Here is a 14157-nt window from a genome sequence, read left to right as displayed (position 1 = left end):
TTTCACCACATCTTTCTTCACCAAACCCCCTTCTATGACTCACTTTGCTTACCACCCTGACCCAAAAAACCTTACTGCTGTCACCCTATCATCAAATACATTCAACAGTCCTTCAAAATGCTCCAACTCCTCGTCAATAAATGTTACTCATTCCTTCTTCCTATGTCCCCCTCCACTGACGTTCCCATTTGTCCTCTTGTTTTCCACACATTATTAGTCTCCTTCTATTTTACTACACCTTATTCACCCCAAAGTTTATCAATACTAACTAACCCCAACTCTCATTTGCCTTCTTTTTCAACTCCTGTACCTTCCTCTTGACCTCCTGCCACCTTCTCCTATACATCTCTCAATTATTTGCACTCCTTCCCTGTAAGTACCACCCAAATGCCTCACTTTTCTCTTTCACTTGCAACTTTACTTCTTTATCCTACCACTCATTACCCTCTCTAATCTGCCCACATCCTGCCTTTTGCATGCCACATGCATCTCTCGCAAATGTCAGTACTACTTCCCTAAATACCTCCCATTCCTCACACATTCACCTAAGCCTCATATCTCTCACCTTTTGCCATTCTACCCTCAGTCTCTCCTGATATGACTTCGCATAAGTCTCATGTCCAAGCTCACTTATTCTCACCACTCTGCTCACCGATAAAGTTTCCTTTTTTCTAAAAACCGCAACAAGTTTTCGCCCTTGCCTCCACAAGGTAGATATCAGCCATCCTACTAGCTGCCCCTCTCAGCATATTCACTTCTAATAGTCTCTCTTTTATACGCCTCCATCCTACTAGCTGCCCCTCTCAGCATATTCACTTCCAATAGTCTCTCTTTTATTATTTATATTTATTTTATTTTATTTTGCTTTGTCGCTTTTATCACATTTATTTTATTTTATTTTGCTTTGTCGCTGTCTCCTGTGTTAGCGAGGTAGCGCAAGGAAACAGATGAAAGAATGGCCCAACCCACCCACATACACATGTATATACATACACATCTACACATGCAAATATACATACCTATACATCTCAACGTATACATATATATACACACACAAACATATACATATATACACATGTACATAATTCATACTGTCTGCCTTTATTCATTCCCATCGCCACCTCGCCACACATTAAATAACAACCCCCTACCCCCTCATGTGTGCGAGGTAGCGCTAGGAAAAGACAGCAAAGGCCCCATTCGTTCACACTCAGTCTCTAGCTGTCATGTAATAATGCACCGAAGCCACAGCTCCCTTTCCACATCCAGGCCCCACAGAACTTTCCATGGTTTACCCCAGATGCTTCACATGCCCTGGTTCAATCCATTGACAGCACGTCAACCCCGGTATACCACATCGTTCCAATTCACTCTATTCCTTACACGCCTTTCACCCTCCTGCATGTTCAGGCCCCGATCACTCAAAATCTTTTTCACTCCATCTTTCCACCTCCAATTCAGTCTCCCACTTCTCATTCCCTCCACCTTTGACACATATATCCTCTTTGTCAATCTTTCCTCACTCATTCTCTCCATGCGACCAAACTATTTCAAAACATTCTCTTCTGCTCTCTCAACCACACTCTATTTATTACCACACATTTCTCTTACCCTATTATTACTTACTTGGTCAAACCACCTCACATCACATATTGTCCTCAAACATCTCATTTCCAGCACATCCACCCTCCTGCACACAATCTATCCATAGCCCATGCCTTGCAACCATATAACATTGTTGGAACCACTATTCCTTCAAACATACCCATTTTTGCTTTCCGAGATAATGTTCTCGACTTCCACACATTCTTCAAGGCTCCCAGAATTTTTGCCCCCTCCCCCACCCTATGATTCACTTCCCCTTCTATGGTTCCTATTAATAATATGTAATCCAATAATGCCCACTGACTATTTTTCCCACTCACACATGTATACTTGTGTAAGTCCCCCTTTCTACAGCCAATATTCTCAAACACCAGTCTTTTTTGAGCACACAATGTAGATTTGGAAATATAAAGGCAAAAAATGGATGAAAGATATGCAAGTTCAAACAAACACCTTCTGTTCAAAACTTTCAACTTAAACAGAATGATACAGTAAATTGCATTTTTTCAAATATTCTATTCTTCAAAATTCTCTTCAGTAGGTTCTTACTTAATCAATGAATTAATAAGCATTTACTTACATATTGTATTCAGAAAAATATAGGAGAATATGGATGGGAGAAATGGAGGCTCTACCTAACACCCATATGCTAACAACTGTATTTGGCTCAAAACATTCCCATTACATTCAGTAAATGACACAGGAAACTGAACATTCATATATCTTTTCCTACAAATTTATCATCAGCAAGTTACTGCCTAGTGCATGAATCAATAATCATCTACATATAAAGAAAAATCCATGAGAAAATGGAAGAAAAAATGGAAAGCCCCTGTATGCTCGTGATTGCCTTTGATTGAAAACATTCAACACTTACAATCAGTAAATGATGTACTGAAATGAATTCTCAATTCATTCTTTATGCACAGTTTTCTTAAGCTCTTATTCAATCTCAATTACTTATAACTACCCTTGGACCAACTTCAATGAAAAAGTCCTGGTGGTACCCAGGACCTCTCTAAAGGTTTCAGGAGTCCAAGTTTGAACTATTTCCAGTCGCAGGGAAATGCAGATTCCTTTTGAAAAAATTCTTTGATGAGACAGTACTCCCAATGATGTAGCATTGCGAAAGATAAATTTTTTTTTTCATGGTGTAACCTAGAGCAGGCAGAGTCCAGTAACAACACTCTCATGTAATGCATTACTTTATAATAATCTACATATTCACAAAGGTGTAGAAGATGGATGAAAGAGATAGAAGAGCTACCTTGAAGCTGAATACCAATGACTGCCTTCAGTTCAAAACATTCAAATTATATTCAGTAAGCAATAAGGTTAATTACATTCTTCATATATCTTCTAAACAATTTCAAAAACATTCTAACCTAACAAATGAATTAATATTTCTCTACATATTCATAAAAGAAGAGAAAATGGGGAAAAGAGATAAAAGCACAACCTAGCAACTGAATGGTAGTGATTGCCTTTGGATTAAGACATTCAGATCATATTCATTATTATTATCATTATCATTGTTAGGGAGGTAAATGCAAGAGTTTTGGAAAGAGGGGCAAGTATGAAGTCTGTTGGGGATGAGAGAGCTTGGGAAGTGAGTCAGTTGTTGTTCGCTGATGATACAGCGCTGGTGGCTGATTCATGTGAGAAACTGCAGAAGCTGGTGACTGAGTTTGGTAAAGTGTGTGGAAGAAGAAAGTTGAGAGTAAATGTGAATAAGAGCAAGGTTATTAGGTACAGTAGGGTTGAGGGTCAAGTCAATTGGGAGGTGAGTTTGAATGGAGAAAAACTGGAGGAAGTGAAGTGTTTTAGATATCTGGGAGTGGATCTGGCAGCGGATGGAACCATGGAAGCGGAAGTGGATCATAGGGTGGGGGAGGGGGCGAAAATTCTGGGAGCCTTGAAGAATGTGTGGAAGTCGAGAACATTATCTTGGAAAGCAAAAATGGGTATGTTTGAAGGAATAGAGGTGCCAACAATGTTGTATGGTTGCGAGGCGTGGGCTATGGATAGAGTTGTGCGCAGGAGGATGGATGTGCTGGAAATGAGATGTTTGAGGACAATGTGTGGTGTGAGGTGGTTTGATCGAGTAAGTAACGTAAGGGTAAGAGAGATGTGAGGAAATAAAAAGAGCGGGGTTGAGAGAGCAGAAGAGGGTGTTTTGAAATAGTTCGGGCACATGGAGAGAATGAGTGAGGAAAGATTGACCAAGAGAATATATGTGTCAGAGGTGGAGGGAACGAGGAGAAGAGGGAGACCAAATTGGAGGTGGAAAGATGGAGTGAAAAAGATTTTGTGTGATCGGGGCCTGAGCATGCAGGAGGGTGAAAGGAGGGCAAGGAATACAGTGAATTGGAGCGATGTGGTATACCGGGGTTGACGTGCTGTCAGTGGATTGAATCAAGGCATGTGAAGCGTCTGGGGTAAACCATGGAAAGCTGTGTAGGTATGTATATTTGCGTGTGTGGACGTATGTATATACATGTGTATGGGGGTGGGTTGGGCCATTTCTTTCGTCTGTTTCCTTGCGCTACCTCGCAAACGCGGGAGACAGCGACAAAGCAAAAAAAAAAAAAAAAAAAAAAAAAAAGACTCATGGTGAGGTGCCTGAGGATTGGCGGAATGCGTGCATAGTGCCATTGTACAAAGGCAAAGGGGATAAGAGTGAGTGCTCAAATTACAGAGGTATCAGTTTGCTGAGTATTCCTAGTAAATTATATGGGAGGGTATTGATTGAGAGGGTGAAGGCATGTACAGAGCATCAGATTGGGGAAGAGCAGTGTGGTTTCAGAAGTGGTAGAGGATGTGTGGATCAGGTGTTTGCTTTAAAGAATGTATGTGAGAAATACTTAGAAAAGCAAATGGATCTGTATGTAGCATTTATGGATCTGGAGAAGGCATATGATAGAGTTGATAGAGATGCTCTGTGGAAGGTATTAAGAATATATGGTGTGGGAGGCAAGTTGTTAGAAGCAGTGAAAAGTTTTTATTGAGGATGTAAGGCATGTGTACGTGTAGGAAGAGAGGAAAGTGATTGGTTCTCAGTGAATGTAGGTTTGCGGCAGGGGTGTGTGATGTCTCCATGGTTGTTTAATTTGTTTATGGATGGGGTTGTTAGGGAGGTGAATGCAAGAGTTTTGGAAAGAGGGGCAAGTATGAAGTCTGTTGTGGATGAGAGAGCTTGGGAAGTGAGTCAGTTGTTGTTCGCTGATGATACAGCGCTGGTGGCTGATTCATGTGAGAAACTGCAGAAGCTGGTGACTGAGTTTGGTAAAGTGTGTGAAAGAAGAAAGTTAAGAGTAAATGTGAATAAGAGCAAGGTAATTAGGTACAGTAGGGTTGAGGGTCAAGTCAATTGGGAGGTAAGTTTGAATGGAGAAAAACTGGAGGAAGTAAAGTGTTTTAGATATCTGGGAGTGGATCTGGCAGCGGATGGAACCATGGAAGCGGAAGTGGATCATAGGGTGGGGGAGGGGGTGAAAATCCTGGGAGCCTTGAAGAATGTGTGGAAGTCGAGAACATTATCTCTGAAAGCAAAAATGGGTATGTTTAAAGGAATAGTGGTTCCAACAATGTTGTATGGTTGCGAGGCGTGGGCTATGAATAGAGTTGTGCGCAGGAGAATGGATGTGCTGGAAATGAGATGTTTGAGGACAATGTGTGGTGTGAGGTGGTTTGATCGAGTAAGTAACGTAAGGGTAAGAGAGATGTGTGGAAATAAAAAGAGCATGGTTGAGAGAGCAGAAGAGGGTGTTTTGAAGTGGTTTGGGCACATGGAGAGAATGAGTGAGGAAAGATTGACCAAGAGGATATATGTGTCGGAGGTGGAGGGAACGAGGAGAAGTGGGAGACCAAATTGGAGGTGGAAAGATGGAGTGAAAAAGATTTTGTGTGATCGGGGCCTGAACATGCAGGAGGGTGAAAGGCGTGCAAGGAATAGAGTGAATTGGATCGATGTGGTATACCGGGGTTGACGTGCTATCAGTGGATTGAATCAGGGCATGTGAAGCGTCTGGGGTAAACCATGGAAAGCTGTGTAGGTATGTATATTTGCGTGTGTGGACGTATGTATATACATGTGTATGGGGGTGGGTTGTGCCATTTCTTTCGTCTGTTTCCTTGCGCTACCTCGCAAACGCGGCAGACAGCGACAAAGCAAAAAAAAAAAAATATTTATTTATTTATTTTGCTTTGTCGCTGTCTCCGCGCCTGCGAGATAGCGCAAGGAAACAGACAAACGGAAATGCCCCAACCCACCTCCATACACATGTATATACATACACGTCCACACACCCAAATATACATACCTATACATCTCAATGTAAACATATATTTTCACACACAGACATATACATATATACACATGTACATAATTCATACTGTCTGCCTTTATTTATTCCCATCGCCACCTCGCCACACATGGAATAACATCCCCCTCCCCCATCATGTGTGCGAGGTAGCGCTAGCAAAAGACAACAGAGGCCCCATTCGTTCACACTCAGTCTCTAACTGTCATGTAATAATGCCCGAAACCACAGCTCCCTTTCCACATCCAGGCCCCACAGAACTTTCCATGGTTTACCCCAGACGCTTCACATGCCCTGATCCAATCCACTGACAGCACGTCGACTCCGGTATACTGGGGTCGTGTTGTCAATAATAATAATAATAATAATAATAATAATAATAATAATAATAATTGAGATGCTCTGTGGAAGGTATTAAGAATATATGGTGTGGGAGGCAAGTTGTTACAAGCAGTGAAAAGTTTTTATCGAGGATGTAAGGCATGTGTACGTGTAGGAAGAGAGGAAAGTGTTTGGTTCTCAGTGAATGTAGGTTTGCGGCAGGGGTGTGTGATGTCTCCATGGTTGTTTAATTTGTTTATGGATGGGGTTGTTAGGGAGGTGAATGCAAGAGTTTTGGAAAGAGGGGCAAGTATGAAGTCTGTTGTGGATGAGAGAGCTTGGGAAGTGAGTCAGTTGTTGTTCGCTGATGATACAGCGCTGGTGGCTGATTCATGTGAGAAACTGCAGAAGCTGGTGACTGAGTTTGGTAAAGTGTGTGAAAGAAGAAAGTTAAGAGTAAATGTGTATAAGAGCAAGGTTATTAGGTACAGTAGGGTTGAGGGTCAAGTCAATTGGGAGGTAAGTTTGAATGGAGAAAAACTGGAGGAAGTAAAGTGTTTTAGATATCTGGGAGTGGATCTGGCAGCTGATGGAACCATAGAAGCGGAAGTGAATCATAGGGTGGGGGAGGGGGCGAAAATCCTGGGAGCCTTGAAGAATGTGTGGAAGTCGAGAACATTATCTCGGAAAGCAAAAATGGGTATGTTTGAAGGAATAGTGGTTTCAACAATGTTGTATGGTTGCGAGGCATGGGCTATGGATAGAGTTGTGCGCAGGAGGATGGATGTGCTGGAAATGAGATGTTTGAGGACAATGTGTGGTGTGAGGTGGTTTGATCGAGTAAGTAATGTAAGGGTAAACGAGATGTGTGGAAATAAAAAGAGCGTGGTTGAGAGAGCAGAAGAGGGTGTTTTGAAATGGTTTGGGCACATGGAGAGAATGAGTGAGGAAAGATTGACCAAGAGGATATATGTGTCGGAGGTGGAGGGAACGAGGAGAAGTGGGAGACCAAATTGAAGGTGGAAAGATGGAGTGAAAAAGATTTTGTGTGATCGGGGCCTGAACATACAGGAGGGTGAAAGGCGGGCAAGGAATAGAGTGAATTGGATCGATGTGGTATACCGGGGTTGACGTGCTGTCAGTGGATTGAATCAGGGCATGTGAAGCGTCTGGGGTAAACCATGGAAAGTTGTGTGGGGCCTGGATGTGGAAAGGGAGCTGTGGTTTCGGGCATTATTGCGTGACAGCTGGAGATTGAGTGTGAACGAATGGGGCCTTTGTTGTCTTTTCCTAGTGCTACCTTGCACACATGAGGGGGAGGGGAATGGTATTCCATGTGTGGCGAGGTGGCGATGGGAATGAATAGGGGCAGACAGTGTGAATTGTGTGCATGGGTATATATGTATGTGTCTGTGTGTGCATATATATGTGTACATTGAGATGTATAGGTATGTATATTTGCGTGTGTGGGCGTGTGTGTGTGTACATTGTGTATGTGGGTGGGTTGTGCCATTTCTTTCGTCTGTTTTCCTTGCGCTACCTAGCAAACGCGGGAGACAGCGACAAAGCAAAATAAATAAATAAATATAATAATATATATATATATATATTTATTCATTTATTTATTTTGCTTTGTCGCTGTCTCCCGCATTAGCGAGGTAGCGCAAGAAAACAGATGAAAGAATGGCCCAACCCACTCACATACACATGTATATACATACACGTCCACACACGTAAATATACATACCTATACATCTCAATGTACACATATATATACACACACAGACATATACATATATACACATGTACATAATTCATACTGTCTGCCTTTATTTATTCCCATCGCCACCTCACCACACATGAAATAACAACCCCCTCCTCCCTCATGTGTGCGAGGTAACGCTAAGAAAAGACAACAAAGGCCCCATTCGTTCACACTCAGTCTCTAGCTGTCACGCAATAATGCCCGAAACCACAGCTCCCTTTCCACATCCAGGCCCCACACAACTTTCCATGGTTTACCCCAGACGCTTCACATGCCCTGGTTCAATCCATTGAGAGCACATCGACCCCAGTATACCACATCGTTCCAATTCACTCTATTCCTTGCACGCCTTTCACCCTCCTGCATGTTCAGGCCCCGATCACTCAAAATCTTTTTCACTCCATCTTTTTACCTCCAATTTGGTCTCCCACTTCTCCTCGTTCCCTCCACCTCTGACACATATATCCTCTTGGTCAATCTTTCCTCACTCATTCTCTCCATGTGACTAAACCATTTCAAAACACTCTCTTCTGCTCTCTCAACCACACTCTTTTTATTTCCACGCATCTCTCTTACCCTTACATTACTTACTCGATCAAACCACCTCACACCACACATTGTCCTCAAACATCTCATTTCCAGCACATCCACCCTCCTGCGCACAAGCCTATCCATAGCCTACGCCTCCCAGCCATACAACATTGTTGGAACCAATATTCCTTCAAACATACCCATTTTTGCTTTCCGAGATAATGTTCTCGACTTCCACACATTCTTCAAGGCTCCCGGAATTTTCGCCCCCTCCCCCACCCTATGATTCACTTCCGCTTCCATGGTTCCATCCGCTGCCAGATCCACTCCCAGATATCTAAAACACTTTACATTTACTCTTAACTTTCTTCTTTCACACACTTTACAAAACTCAGTCACCAGCTTCTGCAGTTTCTCACATGAATCAGCCACCAGCGCTGTATCATCAGCGAACAACAACTGACTCACTTCCCAAGCTCTCTCATCCACAACAGACTGCATACTTGCCCCTCTTTCCAAAACTCTTGCATTCACCTCCCTAACAACCCCATCCATGAACAAATTAAACAAACATGGAGACATCACACACCCCTGCCGCAAACCTACATTCACTGAGAACCAATCACTTTCCTCTCTTCCTACACGTACACATGCTTTACATCCTCAATAAAAACTTTTCACTGCTTCTAACAACTTGCCTCCCACACCATATATTCTTAATACTTTCCAAAGAGTATCTCTATCAACTCTATCATAAGCCTTCTCCAGATCCATAAATGCTACATACAAATCCATTTGTTTTTGTAAGTATTTCTCACACACATTCTTCAAAGCAAACACCTGATCCACACATCCTCTACCACTCTACCACTTCTGAAACCATTATTATTTATTTACTTAATCGCTGTTCCCCAGGTCAGCGAGGTAGTGCAAGAAAACAGACGAAGAATGCCCCAACCACTCATATACACATATATATACATAAATGCACATATGCATACATATACATTTCAATGTATACATACATATACATACACAGATATATACATATATACACATGTACATATTCATACTGGCTTCCTTCAACCAATTCCTGTTGCCACCCTGCCACACAGGAATCAGTGCCACCTTCCCACTCTCCAACGAGGTAGTGCCAGAAAAAGACAAAAAACCCACATTCATTCACAATCAGTCTCTAGCTGTCATTTGTAATCCACTGAAACCATAGCTCCCTTTCCACATCCAGGCCCCACAGACCTTTCCATGGTTTACCCCAGATGCTTCACATGCCCTGGTTCATTCCACTGACAGCAAGTTGACCCCTGTATACCACATCATTCCAATTCACTCTATTCCTTGCACGCCTTTCATCCTCCTGTATATTCAGGCCCAAATCACTCAAAATCTTTTTCACTCCATCCTTCCACCTCCAATTTGGTCTCCCACTTCTTCTTCCCTCCACCTCTGACACATATGTCCTCTATATCCTGTTTGTCAATCTTTCATCACTCATTCTCTCCATGTGTCCAAACCATTTCAATACATCCTCTTTTGCTCTCTCAGCCACACTCTTTTTATTACCACACATCTCTCTTACCTTTTCATCACTTACTCGATCAAAGCACCTCACACCACATACTGTCCTCAAACAATTGATTTCTAACACATCCACCCTCTTCCGCACAACACTATCTAAAGCCCATGCCTCACAACCATATAACATTGTTGGAACCACCGTTCCTTCAAACATACCCATTTTTGCTCTCCGAGATAATGTTTTCACCTACCACACATTCTTCAACACTCCCAGAACCTTAGAAAAACATGGATTAGTAGGAAGCATTTATGGATCTGAAGAAGGCATATGATAGGGTGGATAGAGATGCTTTGTGGAAAGTATTAACAATATAGGTCACGGGAGGTAAATTGCTAGAAGCAGTGAAAAGTTTTTATCAAGGATGTAAGGCATTTGTACAGTCGGAAAAGAGGAGAGTGATTGGTTTTCAGTGAATGTTGGTCTGCGGCAGGGGTGTGTGATGTCCCCATGTTGTTTAACTTGTTTATGGATGGGGTGGTTAGGGAGGTAAATGCAAGAGTTTTGGAGAGGGGCAAGTAGGCAGTCTGTTGGGATGAGAGGGCCTGGGAAGTGAGTCAAGTGTTGTTCACTGATGATACAGCTCTAGTGGATGATTCAAGTGAGAAACTGCAGAAGTTGGTGACTGAGTTGGGAAAAGTGTGTGAAAGGAGAAAGATGAGACTAAATGTGAATAAGAGCATGGTTATAAGGTTCAGTAGAGTTGTGGGACAAGTTAACTGGGATGTAAATCTGAATGGAGAAAAACTGGAGGAAGTGAAGTGTTTTAGATATCTGTGAGTGGACTTAGCAGTGAATGGAACTATGGAAGCAGAAGTGAGTCACTGGGTGGGGAAGGGGGGCGAAGGTTTTGGGAGCAATGAAGAATGTATGGAAAGGGAGAACGTTATCTCAAAGAGCAAAAATGGGTATGTTTGAAGGAATAGTAATTCCAACAATGTTATAAAGTTGTGAGGCATAGGCTATTGATAGGGTTGTATGGAGGAGGATGGATGTGTTGGAAATGAGATATTTGAGGAGAATGTGTGGTGTGAGATGGTTTGACTGAGTAAGTAATGAAAGGGTATGAGTGATGTGTAGAAATAAAAAGAGTGTGGTTGAAAGAGCAGAAGAGGGTGTGCTGAAATGGTTTCATATGGAGAGAATGAAGAAAGATCAAAAAAGAGGATATATGTGTCAGAAGTGGAGGAAACAAGGACAAGCAGACCAAATTGGAGGTGGAAGGATGGAAAAAAAAAGATTTTGAGCAATTGGGGCCTAAACATAGAGGAGAGTGAAAGGCAGGCAAGGAATAGAATAAATTGGAATGATGTGGTAAACCAGGGTTGACATACTGTCAATGGACTGAACTAAGACATGTGAAGCATCTGGGGTAAACCATGGAAAGGCCTGTTGGTCCTGGATGTGGATAGGAAGCTGTGGTTTCGATGCATTATAAATGACAGCTAGAGACTGAGTGTGAACAAATATGGCCTTTTTTGTCTGTTTTTCTGGCACTACCTTGTTGAAGCACGGGGCATCAATGCTGTTTCCAATGGGGCAGGGTGATGTCTGAAAGGCAAGTTTCTCACTTCCTCTAAAATTCATAAATAATTTCCCTTGTCTTTTCTTTTTCCATTTCATAATTCTCCCAAGATTCCAATTAAGGCCCAGCCTTGATGTGAACTTTCATCTGAGACTTAAAAAAATACAGCAGATGATAATGGAGTAAAGCAGAATCTAAAATATTGGAGGGTTATCAATCAGCATAGGACTGTGAACAAATTTGACAGAAAAGAATGAAATGTAATTCTAGATACTCAAAGGCACTGTGACAAATTAATGGATTTGTGTTGTGAACCCTGTACACACTATATATGAAAACACCATATCAAATTAAAAATTGAAATTTAAACATGGTATGGTAAATGTCTAATCTTTAATATATCCTGTGATTCAAGTAACTCTGGAAACCAGACTGATGAAGGAGACACTGGACACTAAACTAAAAACTTTGGTGAGAAAGTCTGGTCATCATATGGTGCAAATTATAAGGCAAGTTCATCATCCATATCTATTTTACTCTCATCTAACATACTTTTGATTACTTTTTTCTACTTATATCTCCCTCTTTTCTCAATGACATGCAATTTACCCACTTGGCTGTCCTCTTCATATAATCATTCTACCATATAATTCCTTTCATTTACATTCCCTTCTTTCTCATCTCAAAAATTTATCTGAGGGGAACATCCTTACCAGATCACATCATGAACTAAACCTACAGTAACTGCTTTGTGACTGAAAAGTTACATTACAGAGATAAAAGCTTGACGTCAACCCTCAAGAGCAAGTATTACCACAAAGTGAGATACCAACTGAGTGGCTAAAATAAAGGAACTCACTTATATCAATGCACATACCACTGTGCTAAAAGGGGTTATGTCCAAAGCAACCAGGTAATTATCTTGAAACTCTTTTTCTTGTTTTGCTCATTGCAGATATTTTCAGTTAACTACTGTATATCCATAGTGAAGTGATAAAGGTAAATTCTTTCCAGAGTTTTATCAAAATACTTAACTGATATGATGAATTACAAGTCCACTGAAGAATTGAACCTATTTATTACAGCTGTACTGATACATTTAATGCTTAAATGTACTTTTTATATAAAAGCAAATTCCATACAGGATTACATTTTCACTAGAAATTTCAGGAGCATAGGCATATTTCAAAAGACTGATATCTTTCCCTTATAATCTACTGGCCTCTTGGATTTAACATCCAGTTAAAGGAATCGCCTATGTAATTCCAAACCAACATCTACTTATTCCTTCTTGACGATGAAATGCTTTTACTAAAGGTATGATGAGTCATAACATGACTTTTTAAGGAACCCCACTGAGTACAACGGTATGGACAGTGCCTGCATGCATATGGCTTCTCTCCAGTGTGAATTAATATATGCCTCTTTAAAGTCTCTTTGGTACTGGCACAGTAGTGGCAATGTGGGCAAGAAAATGGCTTCTCTCCAGTATGAATGCGCATGTGGTTATCAAGATTAAATCTCTTGGATGAGGAGTATGCACAGTAGAGACACTGATGCATCTTGTTTGTGGAGATGGGAGCCATCCCCGACCCCGTGGCTACTCTCCCGTCAGTCCTATAACCGTCACTGTCCAGCCTCACCTGTAAGGGATGCCCATCTTACTAATAATGACAAACAAAAATTAACTGCATCACGCCAACGAAAGTTTTATGTACAGTATTTATAGGCTACCATACATTTCACAAAATATATGGATGCTGATGAAATGTTATAGCAATATAATATTCAAAATCTAACGAAAAAATTTTCATTTCAGTTCTAACACAGTAATTTTGTAAAATAAATGACTGCATTTATCACCTGAAGAAAAAATAGTTTCCAAAGATAATTAATGCATTCCAAAGGTAACTAATGCATTCCAAAGTCTTAACAGAGCAATTAAGTTAAATAGGGTAGTATTTAAAGAAAATAGCTATGCATTCAAAGGGAATCAAAATTAAGATAAGCTATTCAAGTGAGATAATCATCACAACTACAGAGGGTATTCGAATAAGTTAGAGTCAGTATAAAGATGTGAATCTTCAATGAAGTCTCTTTAGATGAACTTGGCCAAAATATCTATTGTGCAGTGACACTTGCATCTTATCCCTCAAAAACATCTGTCACTCTATCCATTTATCAATTCATCTATCTGTTCAATTCAAATATGTTTACCTAAATCCTACATGCCTTTTCATAAAGTTTATGAAAGTGGTTCTAATCCATGAAACATTAAAAAGTAAAAAAAAAAAAAAAAGTGTAAGCTTTCTAGATCGTAACCTCCCAAAATAAATCACCACTTTATGAAGTAAACAAAATTAAGATTAAAGTTACTTTGTTTTGTTCAGAATCAACTTTTACATCACCTTTGAAAGGCATACCGATGATTTTTCCATTAAAATGAACTGTAAGTGCTGCAACTAGAATTTCATAAGTAATGAACTCAAGGCAT

General features: G+C 40.8%; 1 protein-coding gene across 6 annotated transcripts in view; it reads right to left on the bottom strand.

The window, feature by feature from the left end:
* The window catches only part of LOC139747080 (uncharacterized), a 488827-nt gene that overhangs the window by 129174 nt on the left and 345496 nt on the right, over positions 1-14157 (bottom strand). The window contains exon 6 of one of the 6 annotated variants that reach the window (XM_071658875.1): positions 12733-13306. The exons of the other annotated variants lie outside the window; for them this stretch is intronic. Within the exon in view, the coding sequence (XP_071514976.1) occupies positions 12941-13306 (366 nt within the window). The 3' untranslated portion in view covers positions 12733-12940. Of the gene's footprint in view, positions 1-12732; positions 13307-14157 lie in introns of those variants that run through there. 6 annotated transcript variants of the gene reach the window in all.

Source organism: Panulirus ornatus, chromosome 67, assembly GCF_036320965.1.
Source record: "Panulirus ornatus isolate Po-2019 chromosome 67, ASM3632096v1, whole genome shotgun sequence".
NCBI classification, from domain to species: Eukaryota; Metazoa; Arthropoda; class Malacostraca; order Decapoda; family Palinuridae; genus Panulirus; species Panulirus ornatus.
The sequence above is the reverse complement of the archived record's forward strand: the minus strand, read 5'-3'. Positions and strand labels throughout refer to the sequence as shown.